The sequence below is a fragment of the Pleurodeles waltl genome, chromosome 5, assembly GCF_031143425.1.
Source record: "Pleurodeles waltl isolate 20211129_DDA chromosome 5, aPleWal1.hap1.20221129, whole genome shotgun sequence".
Classification (NCBI taxonomy): Eukaryota; Metazoa; Chordata; class Amphibia; order Caudata; family Salamandridae; genus Pleurodeles; species Pleurodeles waltl.
This window is the reverse complement of record NC_090444.1, coordinates 1,355,542,844-1,355,565,071: the sequence shown is the minus strand read 5'-3', so window position 1 is coordinate 1,355,565,071 and position 22,228 is coordinate 1,355,542,844. Positions and strand designations below refer to the sequence as shown.

Sequence of the window (22,228 nt, the reverse complement as noted above, 5' to 3'; positions counted from 1 at the left end):
AACTTCTGATCTGTTTTTTCTGTATTATTACTGAGTTACTAAGAGTTGTTTTTTCTTTCGGTTGTTAAAGTTCAAGTGTACACAGTACAGAACCCGGGGTGACACTTTCCTCTCGCCCGGAGGGGACAGTATACTTTCCCATAAGGTGGCAGGAAGTTGGATGTAACCCACATTTATAGACATAAATAACCATCAGGGAAGCAAACACTGTACATTATGTAGTTTTAGTGGGGGAGAGTAGTTAAGACACCTGTTATTTATAACTGGAAAGACAGTTTCTAGCAAGAAGTGTTTAACTTGTGGGTGGGGGTTTCTCTGTAGTTGGGAGAAAGTTTAGTTGGTTTAGTGAAATCGTAGTCTTATGCCCGAACAAAACATCTGGACAAGGGAGGCTGTGGGGAAAGGACTCGGAGATGGAGTGGAGCTGTACCTGGACAGGCCAGGACATTCCTGGAGGATGGTGGGTGAGATAGAATGACAACTTCAATTAATAAGCTCACTTGGAATGTCCAGGGACATTACACTTTTTATAAAAACACAGGGTGCAATTGTTCCTTCAATGGCAGGGGGTATGGATAGCATTCCTCCAATAGATGCACTTGTTGGATAGAGAGGAACAGAAGTTGCAGAAAAAATGGACGAGACTGTCACAATGCTCGACCTCCTCCAACTATGTACGGGGGCTCTCGATCTGGATTGTCCCAGGGGTCCCCTTCTAGATGAGATTTGTTAAAGCAGACATAGAAGGGTAGATACATGCTGCTGTATGGCATCCTTGATGGTAGTGACCGGTGCCTGCTTAATGTATACACCCCTAATGCAGATAACAGGGATTTTTATGTTGGCTTTGTGGAGAAACTGACCCCCTACCTAGATACACCATGCATATGAACAGGAAATTTTGGCTTTGTCCTGGATGAGGCAAGCAGATAGGCATACCCCCAAACAGAGAACAAAGCACGATATGACCGCTATACTTATGGAGATAATGACAAACTTTAATTGAGCAGATATTTGGAGGGAAACACACCCAAGTGGGAGGATGGATTCATGCTACACACCGGTTCATCAAATAGTAGAGATTACTCTTTTCTACTCATAAAGCCAATTGCATATTGGTTGGGAAGGATACGGTACCTTCTACTGGAATACAGCATGGGGAGAACAGGACACCGCGTCCCACTGTGGAGATTATACCCTGAAGATCCGCAGGACGACGCCTATAGGAAAAGGCTCAGGAAAGCACTGTCTAGCTATACAACGTAATTGAACAACCACAGCCACCAGAGAAAGGAGTTGGAGGCTCCTGAAGTGGACATGTGGGGAAAGTGTCTCACTGGAGTCTATGGTACATGGAAACAGTTGGCATGAGAAATGATGAACTGCGAACAGCAGCTAGGCAACATACAAGAAGTTGATACAGCAGGGGCTGCATGTTCTAGGTGTTAGATAGCCACTAGGTGTAGCCTCTGAACAGTGGGATCAATCAGATTGATTCACAAGACATGAGAATCAACAAAATCTTCACTCCGAAGAAGACCGGTTGTGCTGCTTATTGGCTTAGCTAATTGAAAGGGAAAGACCACCCCTGGTGATACTAGCCCTGATTCGGCCTGATGGTGAGGCTACAGCCACGCAGATGAGGATTAACAAGCTATTGAGGATGCATTAACAGGATCAATATCGAGAACCTGCATCGCACCAGCCATCTCAACTGATGCCGCCTGATGCTATATTTAAAGCCCCAAAAAAATGGGATGAGGCACGTCCGGAACCACTGCCAGATATAGAGAGCACGTCCAAAGTGCATAAGGTGGACAGTAATGGTAGGTTTAAGACCACACAGTTCTATTATTTGCACCAAGTCTACCTTACACCACACAGTCTACATAAAATCTCTCCCATAAAATCTGAAAACCACCCATGCTGACATTGCGCACCAGTGACATTAGTGCACATGACTTGGGGCTAAGCAGAACTACAAGTTCTCTGGAAGACAGTTGTGGGGAAACTCATGACAGTGCCAAACCTCTGGTTGACTCTTACAGATAAACACTGCATGTTTGGTTTGGTGGATCCATGGAAACAAGGGACAAAAATGCATATGTTTGCATTATTGTGATTGCTCCTGGCGAAAGCACGGACTGCCATATATTGGACTGCACTTGCAACCCATTCCTGGTGCAGTGGGTTGTTGCAGAGGAAAGATGATTGCACAAGGTGGGAAAAGATGAGAATGCAATAGGAGACCGGGGACTGTGGACAGAGATGTTAAGAGTAGGTGGGGGCGGCACCAGAATCAGAGGGATCTCAGCCTGCAAGGGCTGTGGAAAGATCCCCGGGAACATAGACACTCCTCAGGAAATTGAGACACAGGGTAGTGTCTGCAGGTGAGAGGAGGTAGGCTGAGGGGGATAAAGTCAGCCCCTCCCCACCCCGTAGCCCACAGGAACGGATACTTGGGTAGGCAGTCACCCTTGCCTATGACATGATCAAGCTGCAATAGTTATAAAGAAATGCCTCTTCTTATTTTGGAAATAAAAATGACAATGATCCAATGCCTCCAAGACTATACCCCATTATTAATGATTGCCATAATATAGAGCATGTGACTGATGATGCTGAGCCATTGACGTTTTTTGCTGCAGTCTGTATTATTATAAAAAAAGAAATGATAAAGAACTATTTACAAACCACTCTGCCATGTGACCAGAACCCCTTAATAACAATTTTAGACCAAGGTGAAAATTAACCCATTGTAGGAAAGTGCTTTCTTTGACCCAGTCACCCCCCCCCTTCTCAACTTTTTACCTGATTTCTGGTGAAATTTTGACTGAAAGTGCACTAGGTTCCTGCTAACCAGGACCTCAGTGACAGATTTTTTTTACACCAAAATGCACAGTTGTTTTTCCAAATTGGCAAAACCTTTAGCACTCACTATAAGCCTCAAGTAAATAGTGAAAACTTGTTGGCCCTGACCTTAAACAACATGTCCCTAGGTGTTGTGCATGCCCGGGGGTCATTCCCACCAAACAGCTCATGCAAGGTATAAATATGGCAACTGTAGGCACCAATTACAGAACGCTCCTGGATACCCAGGACAAAGACATGGAATCTAAAGGTCGTAAGGCTGACCTCCTGTTCAAGCTACTGGAAGACATCAAGCTAAAAGCGACCTAATCCTGGAAATACTCAGCAGCCTATTTGCAACCGGAACTAGACTGGACCCTTCTTTTGGCCTCTGACTGACACCCTGTAAGTTTTCAAGTGACTCCTCTTAGGTCCTGTGGCTTCCGGAGTGTAGTCAAGTGGTGAACTGGGACTTAAATGGCTAAGTCATAAGGCAATATCTTTCACCAAGACAAACCTGGTTGGTCTATCTGATCCACGCTCCATCGCGTCCAGCTTAAAATTATGCCAAGGTAGCCGTTTTCGGCAACCATTGACTATTATTGGTACTTTGTGCTATTTGGCACCATTCCTACTTAAAACATATAAAAATTCACTAGTTCCCCTTATTGGATTTTTATCATTTTGGGGTATTTGTTATACAGTCACAATAAATTACGTACGACTGTATCAGGTCAACAAACTTCAAGATACAGGGACTTAGTCCGTCTACACCATCAGGAAATACTGACAATTCCTATCTAGGTCACAGTGCCTCATCTGCACTTATAAACTTAACAGGGTACCAGATGGTATCTGCAACCTCAATCAAGACTACTCACATTCCCAAGGAATTGTGGAAACAGATCTGCCCTTTCATTGTCACTTTGTACACTTAAGGCAAGACACACGAAAGATATGAAAATGTCTTTTCAAACATTTATTACAGTAGTCTTAACACTTCAACCATGCTAATGTTACTGTGATGGTGCACTCCTATCTGTTACTATGTACTGTATTGAGAGCATAGTGGGAGTATGCTCTGTCGGATCAAACTGAATAGGCCATCCCAGACTCCTGGGTAAGATATGCCAAAAAGCCTGGGAGCCAGTATGGTGCGCTTGTAGGTAGGTTATTGTCCCTTGCAGGGTAGGGGTCAGAGTCAAAAGGGCTGCATCTCAGTCACAGTGCACCGTGTTCCAGGACAAGCCTAGAAGTGCTCCCTCTCACGAACGTAGCACAGAGACAGTTTTAATAAAGAAACATCTGTATAAAAAGGCTTCTTCTCCCCACAGAGGAGGAACAAATTTAGAATACTTTCTGAAACCTTATCGTAGTATCATAGATTGATCACTATTGCGCTTTCGTGAACACCAGGAGAGTATTAAAAAAATAGAACTCTTAACGGATGACTAGGTAAAAAAATGGGTGTCTAAATAGAGTTGTCTGGTCAGTGAGTTTTGACCACATGGGTGAGTTCTGAGCATGTGGGCGAGTGTAGCGAGTGAGGCAGGTGACGGAGGGTAAGCATATTGAGCTGAATAGCCTGGTGACGGTGTTGAGTATCTGAGTGAGGGAGTGATGTGAGAGGCTGCTGGATTGAGTGGTAAGGTTGGTAGACGTTCTGCGTTGGAGGTAGGGAGTGGATAAATTGGGTGGATATTTGGACAAACGGGTAAAGTGGATGGATGGTTGAGCTGGATGGAGTTCACGGATGAAACGTTTGCTAAGTGAATTGGGAGGGCGAGTGTCTAAGTAAACCAAATGGTCATTATGGGCTCTGCTGGCAGCTGAGTAGGAGTGATGTTGGTGAGTAAGGGAGATAAGTGAGTGAGTAAGTGGCCTTAATGGATTAGCTAAATGAGTGGATGTGTGTGTTGTGTAAGCAGGTGATTTACTTTAAGTGGTGTTGAAAGTTGAGGGTTAGGTGACAGCATGAAGGAAGGAGGTGTTAGACAAGCTGGGTGGTGTTGAAGAATTGCATAGTGAATTGAGTACGACGGCAAATATACGACTAGAGCTGGATGAGTGGGACAGCTGAATGAATGGGTAAGTCTAGGTGAGTGTGACAAGTGGGACAGTTCAGACCATGGGTGGTTGAGTGAATAGAAAGTGTGGGTGTGTCCAGCTCAGGCTGCTCATGTTAGGTGAACACAGTGGGTTAGACAGAATTAGACAACATCAGTGGGTGGTTAAATAAACTCAACGGCTGAGTTAAATAAGTGAGTGATGAACGAATAGGTTAAGTGGATGACACTGAGAATGTAGCATGTTTTGGTGAGTGACTTAGTTAACTGTGTGCATGGGTGGATACACGAGCTTATGGATCAGTTTGGGTTTTTAGATGAGTAGTCTGTGTGAATTTCGGGGGATGGCATTGGGTGGGTGAGAATTCGGTGGGTATTAAGAGACTGAATGAGTAAGGATGAGTTATTTGGTGACTGAGGGAATGCATGAAACATGCCTTAACTGACTTTACATGGCTAAACGGGTAGGCGAAGAGTTGTGGCAGATGTTCAGAAGGAGGAACTAGGATTATTTTTTCTATGGCTCGCCTTGAGCCTTTTTATATTGCACAACAGATAAGAGTATTCAAATTAAATTGGGGGGTAGGGGGCAAATAACATTGCATACAATAAAAGGTGTCATCCACTTCAGGATTCTTAGACAACTTGAACTTTGTTTTCTAAAACCATTTTATTGCAAAACAGCCATTATTAACATGTACCTATCTAATACCCAGAATTTTAAATACCTGTTTTATATACACTCCTGTCCGTGAAAAGAGATCCACCAATTCTGGGTGATGTTTGCTTTGGTGTCCACCATGACCAAGGGTGAAGTTGATGTTGTTTCCCCAAGTATATAGCTCAGTGAGATCTACAAGAAGCATTGTGATTATGCTGTTAATCTAAAAATATCAATGCCTTTTGTACAAGATAAATGTGTACATTTTCTTCTCTTACCACTGCTATTAAAGGTTATGTGGGTCGGTCTGTCCTTCATTACCAAGTCCAAGGGCGATAAACCTTCTTTATCATGAACACAAAGATTTCCACCATTCTGAAAAAAATTGATAAGAGTTGGATATGATCTACATTTGTTAGGTACACGTTATTGTTCGCTTCCAAACAGGCAATGTACTGGGAACCCCAGGGAGGTTTACAGTTAAATTGCTGGTTTAGCAATGCTGCGTGGCAGAAGAAAAGCATATTTAAAACAAATCGTTACAAAAGATAAGTAACTCGTTCATCTAATAGAGACTTCCAGTTGCAGATTACTTACCTTAGAATAGATACCCAAGCAATACTATCCTCTGTGGTGGGCTGTGAGCCAAGATTATACTAAAAAGTCCTGCAGGACCGAACAATCAAAGTAGCCGTTACTGTGGACCTGACTGTCCAGACAGTAATGTTTTGTGAACGTGTGCAGGGATGCCCATGTGGCTGCCTGGCAGATGTCCTGGGCAGGAACTTAGTGTGCTAACGCTGTGGAAGCAGCAGTTGCTCTGTGGAGTGAGCACACAAGCCCTCAGGGGTTTTCTTCTCTGCCAAAGCCTAACACACTTTGATGCAAAGTAGTACCCATCTTGAGATGATATGTGTAAGGAAATGCCTCCTTGGCATGGTTACCCCCTGACTTTTTGCCTTTGCTGATGCCAAGTTATGATTTGAAAGTGTGCTGGGACCGTGCTAACCAGGCCCCAGCACCAGTGTTCTTTCCCTAAACTGTACCTTTGTCTCCACAATTGGCACAACCCTGGCACCAATGGCCCTGATGCCAGGGAAGGTCTCCAAGGGCTGCAGCATGTCTTATGCCACCCTAGGGACCCCTCACTCAGCACATACACACTGCTTGCCAGCTTGTGTGTGCTGGTGGGGAGAAAATGACTAAGTCGACATGGAACTCCCCTCAGGGTGCCATGCGTACCTCACACTGCCTGTGGCATAGGTAAGTCACCCCTCTAGCAGGCCTTAAAGCCCTAAGGCAGGGTGCACTATACCACAGGTGAGGGCATAGGTGCATGAGCACTATGCCCCTACAGTGTCTAAACAAAACCTAAGACATTGTAAGTGCAGGTTAGCCATAAGAGTATATGGTCTGGGAGTCTGTCAAACACAAACTCCACAGCACCATAATGGCTACACTGAAAACTGTGAAGTTTGGTATCAAACGTCTCAGCACAATAAATGCACACTGATGCCAGTGTGCACTTTATTGTAAAAATACACCCAGAGGGCATCTTAGAGATGCCCCCTGAAAACATACCTGACTTCCAGTGTGGGCAGACTAGTTTTTGCCAGCCTGCCACACACCAGACATGTTGCTGGCCACATGTGGAGAGTGCCTTTGTCACTCGGTGGCCAGGAACAAAGCCTGTACTGGGTGGAGGTGCTTCTCACCTCCCCCCTGCAGGCACTGTAACACCTGGCGGTGAGCCTCAAAGGCTCACCCCCTTTGTTACAGCGCCACAGGGCATCCCAGCTAGTGGAGATGCCCGCCCCTCCGGACACTGCCCCCACTTTTGGCAGAAAGGCTGGAGGAGATAATGAGAAAAACAATGAGTCACTCCCCAGACAGGACAGCCCCTAAGGTGTCCTGAGCTGAGGTGACTCTTACTTTTAGAAATCCTCCATCTTGCAGATGGAGGATTCCCCCAATAGGATTAGGGACTTGCCCCCCTCCCCACAGGGAGGAGGCACAAAGAGGGTGTAGCCACCCTCAGGGCCAGTAGCCATTGGCTACTGCCCTCCCAGACCTAAACACACCCCTAAATTGAGTATTTAGGGGCTCCCAGAACCAAGAAAGAGAGATTCCTGCAACCTAAAGAAGAAGAAGGACTGCTGACCTGAAGCCATGCAGTGAAGACGGAGACGACAACTGATTTGGCCCCAGCCCCACCGGCCTGTCTCCCTACTTCGAAGAAAACTGCAACAGCGACGCATCCAACAGGGTCCAGCGACCTCTGAAGCCTCAGAGGACTACCCTGCATCTAAAGGACCAAGAAGCTCCTGAGAACAGCAGCCCTGTTCAAGAAACTGCAACTTTTTTTAAACAAAGAAGTAACTTGTAAAGACCACACGTTTTCCGCCGGAAGCGTGAGACTTTCCACTCTGCACCCGACACCCCCGGCTCGACCTGCGGAAAACTAACACTACAGGGAGGACTCCCCGGCGACTGCGAGCCCGTGAGTAGCCAGAGTTGACTCCCCTGAGCCCCCACAGCGACGACTGCAGAGGAAATCCAAAGGCTCCCCCTGACCGCAAATGCCTGCTTCAAGGAACCCGACGCCTGGAAAACACACTGCACCCGCAGCCCCCAGGACCTGAAGGAACCTAACTCCAGGCAGGAGTCGCAGGACGACGTGACTCAAAAGACGTCTTTGGGAAAAAACAAACAAGTTACACATGTCTGAGACAGACATTAGATGGCAAGAATATGAAGTGCAGGTGCATCTACAGCCATACATGCTACAAATAAGGTATATACATTAAGACAAGGTAAAAAGAGTACAGTGGTACTATTTTACTCAATATAAATAGATCTGTATATAAAAATAGATAGACATACGATTCACAGGTGCAGCAACGATTGAAGGAGACTCCAATCAATATCCTTGTGAACTGTGCCATGCACTACCCTTTGCTGGTAGGTGCCAAAGACAATGAATCTCATTTCTGAACGTAGATCAACTCATTCTACCCATAGGCAAGGCCACTGAAACCACATCACTTTAAAGGAGATGTATACAGCTGTTCAGACCTCGCTTCATAGTTTTGTGAAGCACCCCTTTGGGGATTCGGATGCCTGCCATGCAGCAGTTCATCAGTCATGGAAGAGGCATGCATTTTATTGCAGAACCCTACATAACATACTACTAAATTGACAACTACTCCTTGAAGATAAATAAACCTTCGGAATAAAAGTATGCCAAGAGCTTCTGACCAATATAAAACTGGGCCAGAAGAATTACAACTTCAATTGTTATACCTCTTACAGCTGGAATAAACAAGATGGTAAATCATAGAATTATTAAGTATTAGTAGTAGTAGTAGTAGTAGTAGTAGAGGTAAGAATAAAACCACATCTCATGTTATACATTTTTAGATCTAGTCTGATATACCAAAATATTAGTGGATTAGGAAATGTAAAACTATCAAGATAACTTAGATCAAATAGTTAACATGATATAAGTGACATGGCTATGATCGCCAGACCAATGCAATACCATTATTTTAAATTAATGTGTCTGGGAGCTCCTTAGTTTGAAAAGTACATTAGGTTGTCTGAGGCCTGAAAGAGCTACTTACGGAACAACAAGTAATTTAGATTCTTTGTTTGTGAATTAACACAGAAAGATATATTGGAGGTATGAATCAAGACACATGGAAAACAAAAACAAATTACCTTTAAGAGTGACATGGCGCAGTCAATGTGTCCATAGAAGATACTTCTATGCATGGGCGTCCATCCAGATTCTTTGTCTTTCACATGAGGATCTGATCCTTTGATTTCCAACAGCCAGTCCAGCACAACTTTCTTACCACAGGAAGCACAAATATGGAAGACATTTCGACCAAAGTTATCCTTCAGTGTGGTAGCATTCCAGCAAAATGTAGCCAGAAAGGCCTTTATCTGACTTTCACTTCCTCTGGTCACAACAGAAATAATATCTGTAGCATGCTGAAGGGAACGGCACTTTGGAGTGCACTCTGGCCCCAACGAGCCCATCCTCAAAAGACCTTCACACCCCGTACAACTCAAGAAATTAAGCCAGCGGGACACAGCATCCTCTACATGGATTACCCAGGTAACGGAGCTACTGAGTAGGAACCTCAGTTAACAAGTACTGCCTCCCATAGCAGCAACATTTATCAGCTTGCAATTCTTAGATTTGGCACGTAGTGATTGATTCAAATATTAAATATATACATATAAATCTTTAAGGTGTACAGTTCAGTTTTTAAAAAAATATAATGTATTACCATTCCAGGTTTATCAAAAATTATATTTCTAGGAGCTGGCAAAAAAAGTGATGGGGGTGGGGAGACCTCCTCCTCCACCCCCCACCAAACTGTCCTAATTTTAAACCTCCATGATTGCTTGGGACATCTGTAAAGAAAAGAAAATGAGAGAGATTAAAAAATAACCACCAAGATGCAAAGAGCATTGAGCAAATATAACTGAAGCATGTATGTTTGTAACACAGCCAATTTGCCACTTATCTATTACGCCGGTACAAGGCGCACACCCAACAAACTTGCAACGATCTAAGAAAGAAGCAAAATAGCTTTGAAGAAGCCTGTTCATGCTTCAAACTATTTACAATAGCAGCTAATGTTCACATATACCCACACTCAAAGTTATAACCTTACTCCATATTAAGAGCCCAATACTGATGTAATCATTATGGGGTCTGCTGCTTCCAAGTCCCCACTTTGGTCATCATGTGACCACTTTTCAAGCAAATCCTAATATGAGCGCTCAGTACGTCCAATCAATAATAGTTTAGCTTAATCCGTATCATCAGTATATCCAAAACAACAAGCATTCTTTTAAGATGCCATTCGGATTTTAAAAATGTTATGAATTTCACTTTACTCTTCTTATTTTTTCAAATTTGAAACACAAAACTAAGTTAATATATGTACTGCGGCACAATATGAATAAGCAGAACATCTGATTCAGAGGCTTAGTTCATTTACCAAATCATGTATGGTTTAAATAGTTTTCATATGTCTTTTATTATATAGCTATATTTTGTATGGTTATTTACAGCCTTGAGAAAGACCCTAAAGGGGACGAAACATGTCGGCTGTGTTTGCAAAAAAGACCCATGGTGAATAAAAATGTGTTCAATGGAATGTTTTAATTTTGGAAAATAAAAATACATTTTTAAAATCTGAATAGCATCTTCACTGGACACTTGTGTTTGGATATACTCATAATATGATATGAATGAAACTAAACTACTATTGATTGTACTTACCGAGTGCACATTACTTTAGAATCAGACTGTTCATACACACTAACTGAAGAATTGAACAGACATGTCGACATTCTATTGCACAAAAGTGAAAGTGATGGGGCTAAAATCAGTAAAGTAAGAAAGCAGCAATATGCTTCCAGAAGGAAGAGAACAGAGCCATAAAACCGAATTCCCATTGCAGGTAGAAATGCCTCAAGGATTTTTAGGTTGACAGTTAACAATGTCTGTCTTACCATTAAAAGAAGAAAACTATTAGCTGCAAAAGTAAAAGGACAACCAGAAAGCCAGATGGGAAATGGCAAGCTTAGCCAAAAAATTATGCATTTCGGCACCCACTGTGACTGCCCACGACACACATATTCCCAGCCATCAAAAAAAAAAAAAACGCAGAAAAAAAAAAAAAGTATGCGTGTTCCTATCCCAGAGGGGCATGTCAAATCTATCAGCCCGCTCTCTACCCCACAGATGTACACCAACATTTTCCACTGCCCCCAAGAGGCACAGCAGTCCTTTCAACACCATCTTCTGAGAGGAACAATAAGCTCCTACCATCATTCTGGAGTGCCGGGTGGCAACCTACAAGCCACCAGCAGCCTCCCACAGCAGAAGTCCAGCATTACAAAGTCTGTTGACGTTTGAGAATTCTAGGAACCAAGGTTGGACTGCTGCGGCACCCCAAAGCAGAAGCGGGGATACTAGCAGGCCTCAGGGGTCAGAAAGACAGCCTAGATGAAGGCAAGTTTATTAAAGAAAAAAAAAATTATGCGAATGGTGTGTGTTTGTGGTTGCTCATGTACATCTCACTGCTGTGTGAGCATGTCTGCGAGAGTGAGCAAAAGGCAAAATGCTAGCCCTGGTATAACGATGGTAATTCTTGACATGTAATGTGCATTCGAGGCACAATGGTGCCCCTTCCGGGTATAAATGTTGGCACTTATACAATAATGGTAATTTGGGTATAATACTATGAGCATGAACAGCATGACTCATCAATCTGGCATAATGCTGACCATGGCCTAATGGGGTAATTCCTGGAATATTAAGGGCATCCATGGTATGATGGCGGCAAAGCAGCAATGTAAATAATTATCACATGAACATCAAGCATGCCACGAGAAGAGGAGCACCAGAACACGTAAACATGTTATGTACATGCTTAGCAAACATTACAAAAATCAGGACACTTACGTGTTTGATGGTACCTTTGTTTTATAGGTAGACTCAATAAATGTTAAACCTGAAGCATTTGTAAATGCTAGTTGAAATAAGTGTCTCTTGTAGTTGTAGGGTTGTATATTTTAGGCCCTGTGCACTGTCTGGGTTAGCCTCAATTTGTGTTCTTCTCAAACTTGGGCTACATCAGGAAACCAGTGAATACAAATTAATCACTCCATTTAACAGAGTTTTAGAGTAGAGTTAGCTAACTTTGTTTAAAAAAATAAAAATAAACAGACTGTGATCTTGTTGGTGAGGTAGGGGAGCCCAAAGCGCTACTGTCCTAGTGATGAAAGACTACTGTCTTTTCCAGGCGTTAAGGAGCATGAGTGTGACGTGGCAGCAAAGTGTGTAGTTATCAATAAAAGTGAATAGGCCTCTTTACCCGTCACTGTAGTGAGTTCTACCAGCTCACTCATGTAAAGTGCAACTGCTGTGCGCTTAACTCACCCTTGGACTACATCAGGTTAGCATGTGCATAGTGTGCATGTGCTGGGTGTATGTATGCCTGTGAATGGTACAATACATGGAAGATTCTGTGTTCTGATCTGGAGGATTATGAGGAGTTAGATGAATCCCTGAATTGCTGCATTCCTGTGAGCTGGGTTGGACACACACTGGAAGAGTCAGACACATCAAGATACGCCAAAGGGTGGTCTTTAATTAAGAGAGAGATCACTGAAAAGGAGCTGAGCACATCTCAGGAAGGAGGCTCAACTATCAGAATACAATGAAATAACGAAAAAATAAATTCATTAGCTAGGGAAACATGCAAAAGCATGGTCTTTTGGCGAGGGAGAGTACCCCGGTAAGACATTAGCTAGTATCATCAGGCAGCCTTGGGCAGCCAATAGTACCATATGTATAGCAGAAGTAGACAGTGGCTCCAAATTTGGAATAGAAGAGATAATCGGGACATTTCTGAGCTATTACACTGCCCTGTACTCATCTCAATTCTGTAGTACGAATGCACAAATCAGCTCATATCTGGAGAAGACAGTCAAGGTGTGGCTGCTGGGCACTAGGAGAATTACACTAGGTGACATTAATGAGGTAATAAAGGAGTTACCTACTCGCAAAGCCCCAGGTATGTATAGATTTCATCCAAATTATACAAACAGTTTATAGATCTTTTGGCTCCATGCTTTGTTCGCATTCTAGCCAAACATATTGCTAAAAAGCCGCTCCCTCTGCTGCCTACCTAGTCATACCCAATCAACTGAGATTTGTATTGAGATGCTCAACTTCGCACAAATTGGTAACCTTATTTGTTATTTTACACTAGTTAGATCCACTGATGAATGTTGTGGCCATCTTTTTAGACTCCACAAAGCAGTGAGAGCACCTTTCGCTGTGCAGTGTTATATGGGCATGCAGAGATAGTTTGTAAACTGTTTGTAGGAAAGTACCATCTTGCGGGCATGTTACCGCCATTTTTACTTGTGTCTCAGTTGTTTTGGCCTGTCTCACTGGGATCCTGCTAGCCAGGACCCCAGTGCTCAGTTTGTGGCCTGAATGTGCTCCCTGTGTGGTGCCGAACTGTGTCACTAAGGCTCTGCTAACCAGAACCTCAGTGCTTATGCTCGCTCGGTCTTTAAAATGGTCACTGCAGGCTGGTGACCATTTTTACCAATTCTGATTGGCAAACTGGAACACCCTTATAATTCCCTAGTATATGGTACCTAGGTACCCAGGGTATTGGGGTTCCAGGAGATCCCTATGGGCTACAGCATTTCTTTTGCCACCCATAGGGAGCTCAGACAATTCTTACACAGGACTGCCACTGAAGCCTGAGTAAAATAACGTCCATGTTATTTCACAGCCATTTTACACTGCACTTAAGTAACTTTTAAGTCACCTATATGTTTAACCTTCACCTGGTGAAGGTTGGGTGCAAAGTTACTTAGTGTGTGGGAACCCTGGCACTAGCCAAGGTGCCCCCACACAGTTCAGGGCAATTTCCCTGGACTTTGAGAGTGCGGGACACCATTACAAGCGTGCACTACATATAGGTCAATACCTATATGTAGCTTTACAATGGTAACTCCGAATATGGCCATGTAACATGTCTAAGATCATGGAATTGTCCCCCCATGCCAAATCTGGTATTGGGGTGCCAATCCCATGCATCCCGGGGCTCCAGCATGGACCCCGGGCACTGCCAAACTATCTCTCTGGGGTTTTCACTTCAGCTGCCGCTGCTGCCAACCCACAGACAGGCTTCTGCCCTCCTGGGTTCTGGGCAGCCCAGTCCCAGGAAGGCAGAACAAAGGATTTCCTCATAGAGGGTGTTACACCCTCTCCCTTTGGAAATAGGTGTTAAGGGCTGGGGAGGAGTAGCCTCCCTCAGCCTCTGGAAACGCTTTGAAGGGCACAGATGGTGCCCTCCTTGCATAAACCAGTCTACACCGGTTCAGGGATCCCCCAGCCCCTGCTGTGGCATGAAACTGAACAAAGGAAAGGGGAGTGACCACTCCTCTGTCCATCACCACACCAGGAGTGGTGCCCAGAGCTCCTCCAGTGTGTCCCAGATCTCTGCCATCTTCAAAGAAGAGGTGTGAGGGAACGGTGGAGACCTCTGAGTGGCCAGTGCCAGAAGGTGACATCAGAGACCGCTCCTGATAGGTGCTTACCTGGTTAGGTGGCTAATCCTCCTCGGAGGGCTATTTAGGGTCTCTCCTGTGGGCTTCTCTTCAGATAACAAATGCAAGAGCTCACCAGAGTTCCTCTGCATCTCCCTCTTCGACTTCTGGCAAGGATCGACCGATGACTGCTCCAGGACGCCTGCAAATCCGCAACAAAGTAGCAAGACGACTACCAGCAACATAGTAGCGCCTAATCCTGCCGGCTTTCTCGACTGCTTCCTGGTGGTGCATTCTTTGAGGGCTGTCTGCCTTCACCCTGCACTGGAAGCCAAGAAGAAATCTCCTGTGGGTCGACAGAATCTACCCCTGCTAATGCAGGCACCAAACTTCTGCTTCACCGGTCCTCTGGGTCCCCTCATCTCGACGAGCGTGGTCCCTGGAATAAGGAGCTGGATCCAAGTGAACCAGACAGTCCAGTGGTCCTTCTGTCCAAATTTGGTGGAGGTAAGTCTTTGCCTCCCCACGCCAGACAGTAATCCGGTGTACTGCGTGAACTGCAGCTGCTAGGGCTTCTGTGCACTTTTGCAAGGAATCCTTCGTGCACAGCACAGCCCAGGTCCCCAGCACTCCATCCTGCATTGCTCAACTCGCTGAGTTAAACACAGGCTTCGTGGGACCCTCCTTTGTAGTGTTGAGACGACCGCTGTGCTCAGATTTCTCGAACCCCTGTTCTTCTGCGGGTGCTGCCTGCTTCTGTGTGGTCTCTCTGTGCTGCTGAGCACCCCCTTGGTCTTCTCCCCAAGGGGCGAACTCCTGGTCCTTCCTGTGCCCGGGCAGCATCCATTTTCTTCAACCGTGACCTTTGCCGCTAGCAAGGCTTGTTTGCGGTCTTTCTACGTGGAACAACTCTGCATCCTCCAGCATACCGTGGGACATCTTCTGTGCAAATGAGAAGTTCCTGGCATCTTCTGTTGCTGCAGAATCTTCAGCTTCTTCCACCCGGAGGCAGCCCTTTTGCACCTTCATCTGGGGTTTAGTGGGCTCCTGTCCCCCCTGGACACTTTCGTGACTCTTGGACTTGGTCCCCTTCCTTTACAGGTCCTCAGGTGCAGGAATCGGTCCTCACTGCTTTGCAGTCAGTTGTTGTCTTTGCAGAATCGCCTATCACAACTTTAGTGTGTTTCTGGGGAAGTAGGGTAACTTTACTTCTACTTTTTAGGGTCTTGGGGTGGGGTATCTTGGACACCCTTAGTGTTTTCCTACACTCCCAGAGACCCTCTACACACTACACTAGGCCTGGGGTCCCTAAGTGGTCCGCATTCCACTTTCTTAGTATATGGTTTGTGTTGCCCCTAGGCCAATTGCATCCTATCGTATTCTACAGTGTTTGCACTACTTTTGAATTGAGTATTGAGTAGTCTGTTTACCACAATCTTGATTGTCTCAGCACCCATAGCTAGCAGCTATGGAGGGGGGAAGGGTTAGGGCCCAGATCTATTGGAGAGCCACAATTAAGACTATGAATGGCTGCTAGAGAGTCTTTCAAGGAGACAGAACTGAAGGAGCGAGAGCAGCCAGACGCCTCTGTCGCTATCTAGTAAAGTACAAACAGTAGGAGGGTTGGGGGGGTCATGAATTTAGACATACTGGCAGCCGCTGCAATCTTGTCTTCATAAAAACTTTTTTTGCTATCTTAACTGAAGCATATTTTCCTAAAGTTGTCCAATAATCTGCTTTATCAGCCACTTGCAACCCCTTGCGTCATTTGCTTGCTACAATTGCCCAGAGACTTCTATAAGAGGCAAGCATGTCGGTGTACCGAGGGGCAGAGGGTCTATGTCTGCCAGATTTCCAGATCTTAACAGGGGCCAGTTCACGGACTGCTGTGCGGATCCATTTATCCATGATAATGTTGTCAGTTTCAATGTTTCCCACTAGCTTGGGAGTAGATTCTAAGAGGGAGTCATCTTGTTTAGCTTTCCTCTAAGGCCTGCATGCAAGGGGGACCTCCCCTACCTGTTCAGCTAGCCATGGTGTGGCAGGCAAGCTAAACTTAACTAAGAAGTGATCTGTCCACAATAAAAGGAAGAGGTATCTGCAATCTAGTATTGGAAAAAAGGTAAATCATGCTACTTGCCAGATGAGCGGGCTTCAAAACATATTGGGTCACATTAAAAGAGGACATTGCGCCCATCAAAGAGAGTGCTTCTCTGGTTGTTGGGCAGTCTATATGACTAAATCCCCAAGCAACAGGAAATGCATGAGCCTAAGAGCCAAATAGGAAAGCGCTTCCACTAACAAATTTAAAAAGGCTCCCGCCGGACAAAGAAGTCTGTAGATCAACACACTACCCACAGTTTGTTCAGAAGAAAGTGACAGATAAAAACGCAAAGGCTCAGCTCCTAACTCCTAAATTTGTTTTCCACTACTGCGAGGCTTGCTCCTTTCATAGGATAGCATTAGGGCTCATATTTAGTATGACCAGAATGGTAATACAAAATCCTGCTTATTGGCGAGGTTGGATTTTATATTACTATTTTAGAAATGCCACTTTTAGAAAGTGAGCACTTCTCTGCACTTAAAATCCATCTGTGCCTTACAACCTGTCAACGTCAGGGCTGGGCTTCCTTGTGCATTTCGCCCAGACAACCACAAACACAGGATACTCAGTCAGACCTGCACTCATTGCATACTGAATGGGTCTTCCTGGGCTGGAAGGGTTGAGGGCCTCACACTTACATTTCAAAGGCTAGTGGCCTGCACTCACACAATCGACTGCCAAACCCTCTACTGGGATCCTGACAGACAGACCTGTACTGAAAGGGGAACTTGTGCACTTGAAATAACTCTGAAGTCTCCCCCACTTCAAAGGCATTTTTGGGTATATAAACTGGGTCCCTGACCCCACCAGCTCAGACACCTCTGGACCTGAACCTGTAAAGAGGAACTGCTCGGCCGCCCAAAGAACTCATCTGGACTGCTTCGCTGTGATGGACTGCTGCCCTGCTGTTGCGCTGCTGCCCTCTGACTTTGCTGAGAAGTGCTCTCCAAGGGCTTGGATTGAGCCTGCCTCTGTTTTCTGATGTCTCAAGGCCAAAAAAGACAATCTCTTCAGGAAACTCCTCAGCGCCAAAAGGCGACGCACAGCCAGCCAGAAACGTTGCACAGTGGTTTTGAGACAGAGAATTTGCTGCACAGTTGAGCCGGAACAAAGCAGCCCAACTTCCAGAGTGAAGTATCAACGCAGCGCCTGCCTTGCGGTCAGAAATTCAACGCACAGCCTACCGGATAAACGCACAGCCGAACCAGAATGACTCAGCCCGACTTCCCGAGTGATGAATCGACACTGCGCCTGCTGTGAAATGGAAAATTTGATGCCTCGCCTACCAGATCGATGCAACGCCTGTGACTTCTTCCCGCACGCTAAGGATTTCCCTGCATCGTCCATGGGCATCAAAAAGATCCCCCCATCACAGTGAGGAACCAGGACTGCACGCCGGAAATCGACACAAAGCCCCTTGCAACGTGGAAAGAAACAACACATCGCCTGTGCTGGATTGGAAAATCCGACACACACCCTGTTTTTCCACGTATCTCCTCCTCTGCGGTCTCCATGCGTTACTTTTTACACAAACCAGGTACTTTATGTAAACAAGAGACAACTGTCGATTTCTAAGATTTAGGACTTTTTAATCTTGCTATAGTGATCTCAACTAGTGCCTTTTGAATCTGTATTGTTTTGACTTTAATTTAACCATATACATATTATATGTTTTTCTAAACATGTGTGGTGTATTTTTGTGGTGTTTTCACTGTGTTACTGTATGAATTATAGCAAAAATACTTTACACATTGCCTTCTAAGTTTTCTGACTGCTCAGTGTCAAGCTACCAGAGGGTGGGCACAGGGTAATTTGGGCTGTGTGTGACTTGCCGTGACTAGGTTCGTGGTCCCTATTTGGACAAGGGTGTATACCTCTGCGACCTGGAGACCCCACTTCTAACAAAGGGTCTGCCTCCAAGATCTGCTCAATGGTCTGTAGTTTTATAAGGCAGCTCGGACTGACATCTATCGGATAGCAATGCCAGACCAGGTCCCAAGGATGCTCTAATGGGTCATGATTAAGACACTTGTGTGCTACACTACACACCACTATAACACACAGTTACATACGGGAAACGCCACTGGCCTAATAAGGATAATTTAACTTAACATGGGCATTTAGAAAAATCCCTAACAGAGGAACCAGTGACTATCACAAATGATGTGCCAGGGTTACAAGATAATCCAACAACCTTACAAAACCTGATACAGAGAGCATACCTAGCAGGGCCACCAAAAATCTTTATATGGTGTACACCCCAATAAAAATTCCAGAAACACTAAAGATTATGTGAAACCCTTGAAAGCATTCTAACTCTTGTGGGATGAAGTTTGCCATTTCTGGGGACAGCGCTTTATACACCAAGAAAAATCAAGGGACAGCCCAAGCGCTTGAAGAAGTGTCATAGAATTATACATGATGACAAATACTTACCAGACTCAGATGAAGATCCACAACATAAGGAGGCTGGTTTGTGTGCTTCGGAAGGAGAGTAACTATGGGGAGAAAAATAGTACATTTAATAAAGCACATCATGTGTGCAGCATACCACTTTTTTGTAGCACAAATAGGTGAATATCAAGAGCATTTGGGGGCAATAGTTTTGCAACCACACTGTGAAGGGAATGGTGAGAATGCTGCAGTACATGGCATATCAAGGTAAACAGTGTGAACAACACAGGGTACCAGTGCAAAAGCTGCAAAACACAGCTTGAAGCACAACTAGAACATCACCTAAAATGACAAAACCTGGGTTTATACAGAGAACACCCAAGAAACTGCTCAAGGACAAAACCAGATTAATGACAACTAAAGAGACGGTCACAGTTTAAGTATCTTCACAAACATGCAGATTAATATGGCTGGGGAATAGAGCAGTGGCAGGAGATTTCTAGCCACCTTAATTTGGTCAATACTATCCTCTCCCCTTTAGGAGACCAGACAAACCTGAAGGAAGCTAGTGACATGCCAAATGATCTATGGCTAGCACAGCTGACCTGCACAATAACAAGTTTGTCATACAGAAAAATAGGAGCAAACAGCAATGTGACAATAAACATAGAGGTCGAAGAAGCTTCTCCTCTACAGAGCCGAAACATGTTCTTTCCTTCTTCCCATCTGACTAAGAGGGTTTGTCACTCAACCTGGTTTATTTCTCAGGCTCAGGAGAGGCCAAGGAGAGGCCCAGAAGGGAGATAGTAAGCAGTAAACGGAATCCTGAATGGCACTGCTGTAGTCACTACCTAAAAGCCTTAGACCCAACCATCTTAAATTATATGGGGAGTATAAGGATCGCTTTGCAGAAGGGGCTAGGGAACTCATGAGGAAATGTTTTTGTGGCTTGCACTTCGTCTGCTGGTCAACTGCTTTCCTCACACCAGAGTCTAGGGAGACCTTCATTATTCCCTATCAGAGAAGAGACACTGAAGTATGTTTTTTTCCATGGGTGATGGTACTTTACTCATAAATTGGACTATTTCAAGGAGAAGCTAGTAGAACAACTCATTAACAAACCAAGATACAGTTTATGGACAATGAGCTTCTTCAATTAAATAAGGGTAAAAAAAAGACACTAGCATATTTAACTCACTACAACACACAAGCAAGCAGTTGAAGGAAATGTTCACTGACATACTTCATCATTCAACTGATTGCGAGCAACGGATAGACTTGGTCTTTCAGCTAAACATCACAATAAAAGTTGACAGGGACACAACTAGTTCCCCCACAAGGCTGTGAAAAAGGTCGAGACAAACAATGACAATCATCTAAAGTCAAGAAAATAATGTACAATGGCTTTGCCCTCAGAAGAAAGAAAAGAGATATTCATAGAATATTTCTCTGTACTGTAATGGGTAGACGAGATGCAGTTACACATTTTGGAGAGGGCATACCACTACCAACTTAATAAATCAACTCTGGCTAGGTAAAACACAGTTGAGGGAATTTTTGCTTACATACTGGTTACTATAGCTCAAGGAGCAGGAACTAACACATACTTCTATATGTATTGCAAGTAGTGCCAACAACTTTAAAATAAAGACAATATCATAATAACATTTCCAAATCAATTTAGAAACAAGGAAGGTCAGGTCAGGCTTCTAAGTACTAGCTCGGGTGTCTAGGTACCACGCTGCTCTCTTTAGATAAGGTCTCCTGCAGGGTCCAGTGCTCTGCAGGTCAGTTATGCCCTCTTGGAATCAGAAACCTTTCTGCTTGGTTTGTCCATGAATCACGCAAGCAGGAGGCCACCCATTGACCCTTGAAGAGCAGTCCTAGTCCCTGCAGGAGTGATGAGCCCTTGACATCATGTGGAAGTCCTCTCTGTCCAGCAACAGGAAGGAGTCTTCTTCTAGTAAGGTCTTCTTTATGCAGTCTTCCTACATACAGCAATGTTCTCAGGAGGTGCCAGACATATTATATACACTAGCCAGTGATTGGAGAAACTCTACTACCCAGTCCTACCAATTTTCTTGCAGCCATCCTACCTTATGTTGCAGTACTTACTCTTGTGCTTACTATAAAATTACCCAGGAACCCTTTGTTTTAAGGTGGAAAAAGCCAACTGCCACAGGGCAGTTCTGTCTTCAGCGCCTCATCCACTCCTTTATTTAGGTGAGCTCTCGTCCTGTTTAACATGGCCAAAACTAAACCGGTCTCTCTCCCTTGCGGTTACTGTAGTATGCCAGCTCAAAATGATCTGAGAAATAAATGTGAGAAGTCCTCCCTGAAATCTCCAGTTAAAAACAGGTAGTGCAAAAGCAGCACTTTGTTCTGCCAACTGTTCCATAGCTAATCCCTGCTAAGTCTTCAACAGTGAACATCCATTTGCTCTGATTAGGTTCAGAGCCTTACCTTTGTCCTCAGAGACATTAACTCTCATTGCCAAGGATGTATATTCCAGATTTGAAAGTGTGATGAGAAGCAGCCCTGGTTTTAAGTCAGTTCTTACTCGGGCAGCCTATATAAAGTAGGAAACAAGTAATGCTGAATCTTTTTTAGCATTTACCGAAAGAAGAGGTAGGAAATAAAGGTTTTATTTACAGCTAGGCCCTTTCGGGAAACAACTATAGCAAGGCCTACACAGTGAACCAGCGGTTTGGGATTTTATTTCACTGCAAGAGAATACTAATCCAAATAAACAGTGTACTCTAGTTGTATATTTTGACACTCTCTAGGGTAGACTGACATCAATATATAAATAGGCTTTTCCTACATGGCACAGCTCTGTGGTGCATTTAAACTGTATTTGCACATCAGTCCGTATCTGGTCTTTCATTGTTAGTTTATAAAGGGACGTGTTAGAGGTTCGATGGACTCAAATTAGATGCAAATACATCCTCATAATCAATAAACATGATCAAACATTCTTTGGAGTCAGAAATCTTTACACAACATGAACCATAAGGTCACAAATAACCACACCTTTATGTAAAACTTAGAACG

The 22,228-nt window shown here is 44.4% G+C and overlaps 1 protein-coding gene across 3 annotated transcripts in view; it reads right to left on the bottom strand.

The window, feature by feature from the left end:
* IBTK (inhibitor of Bruton tyrosine kinase) overlaps window positions 1–22,228 on the bottom strand; it is a 487,897-nt gene that overhangs the window by 393,168 nt on the left and 72,501 nt on the right. For 2 of the 3 annotated variants that reach the window (XM_069235618.1, XM_069235619.1), the window contains exons 3-6: window positions 19,217–19,278; window positions 9,298–10,002; window positions 5,856–5,952; window positions 5,645–5,769 (exon numbers count right to left, since the gene is read on the bottom strand). In XM_069235618.1, the coding sequence (XP_069091719.1) occupies window positions 5,645–5,769; window positions 5,856–5,952; window positions 9,298–9,621 (546 nt within the window). In that variant the 5' untranslated portion in view covers window positions 9,622–10,002; window positions 19,217–19,278. The remainder of the gene's footprint in view (window positions 1–5,644; window positions 5,770–5,855; window positions 5,953–9,297; window positions 10,003–19,216; window positions 19,279–22,228) is intronic. The other variant, XM_069235620.1, reaches the window with a different exon arrangement.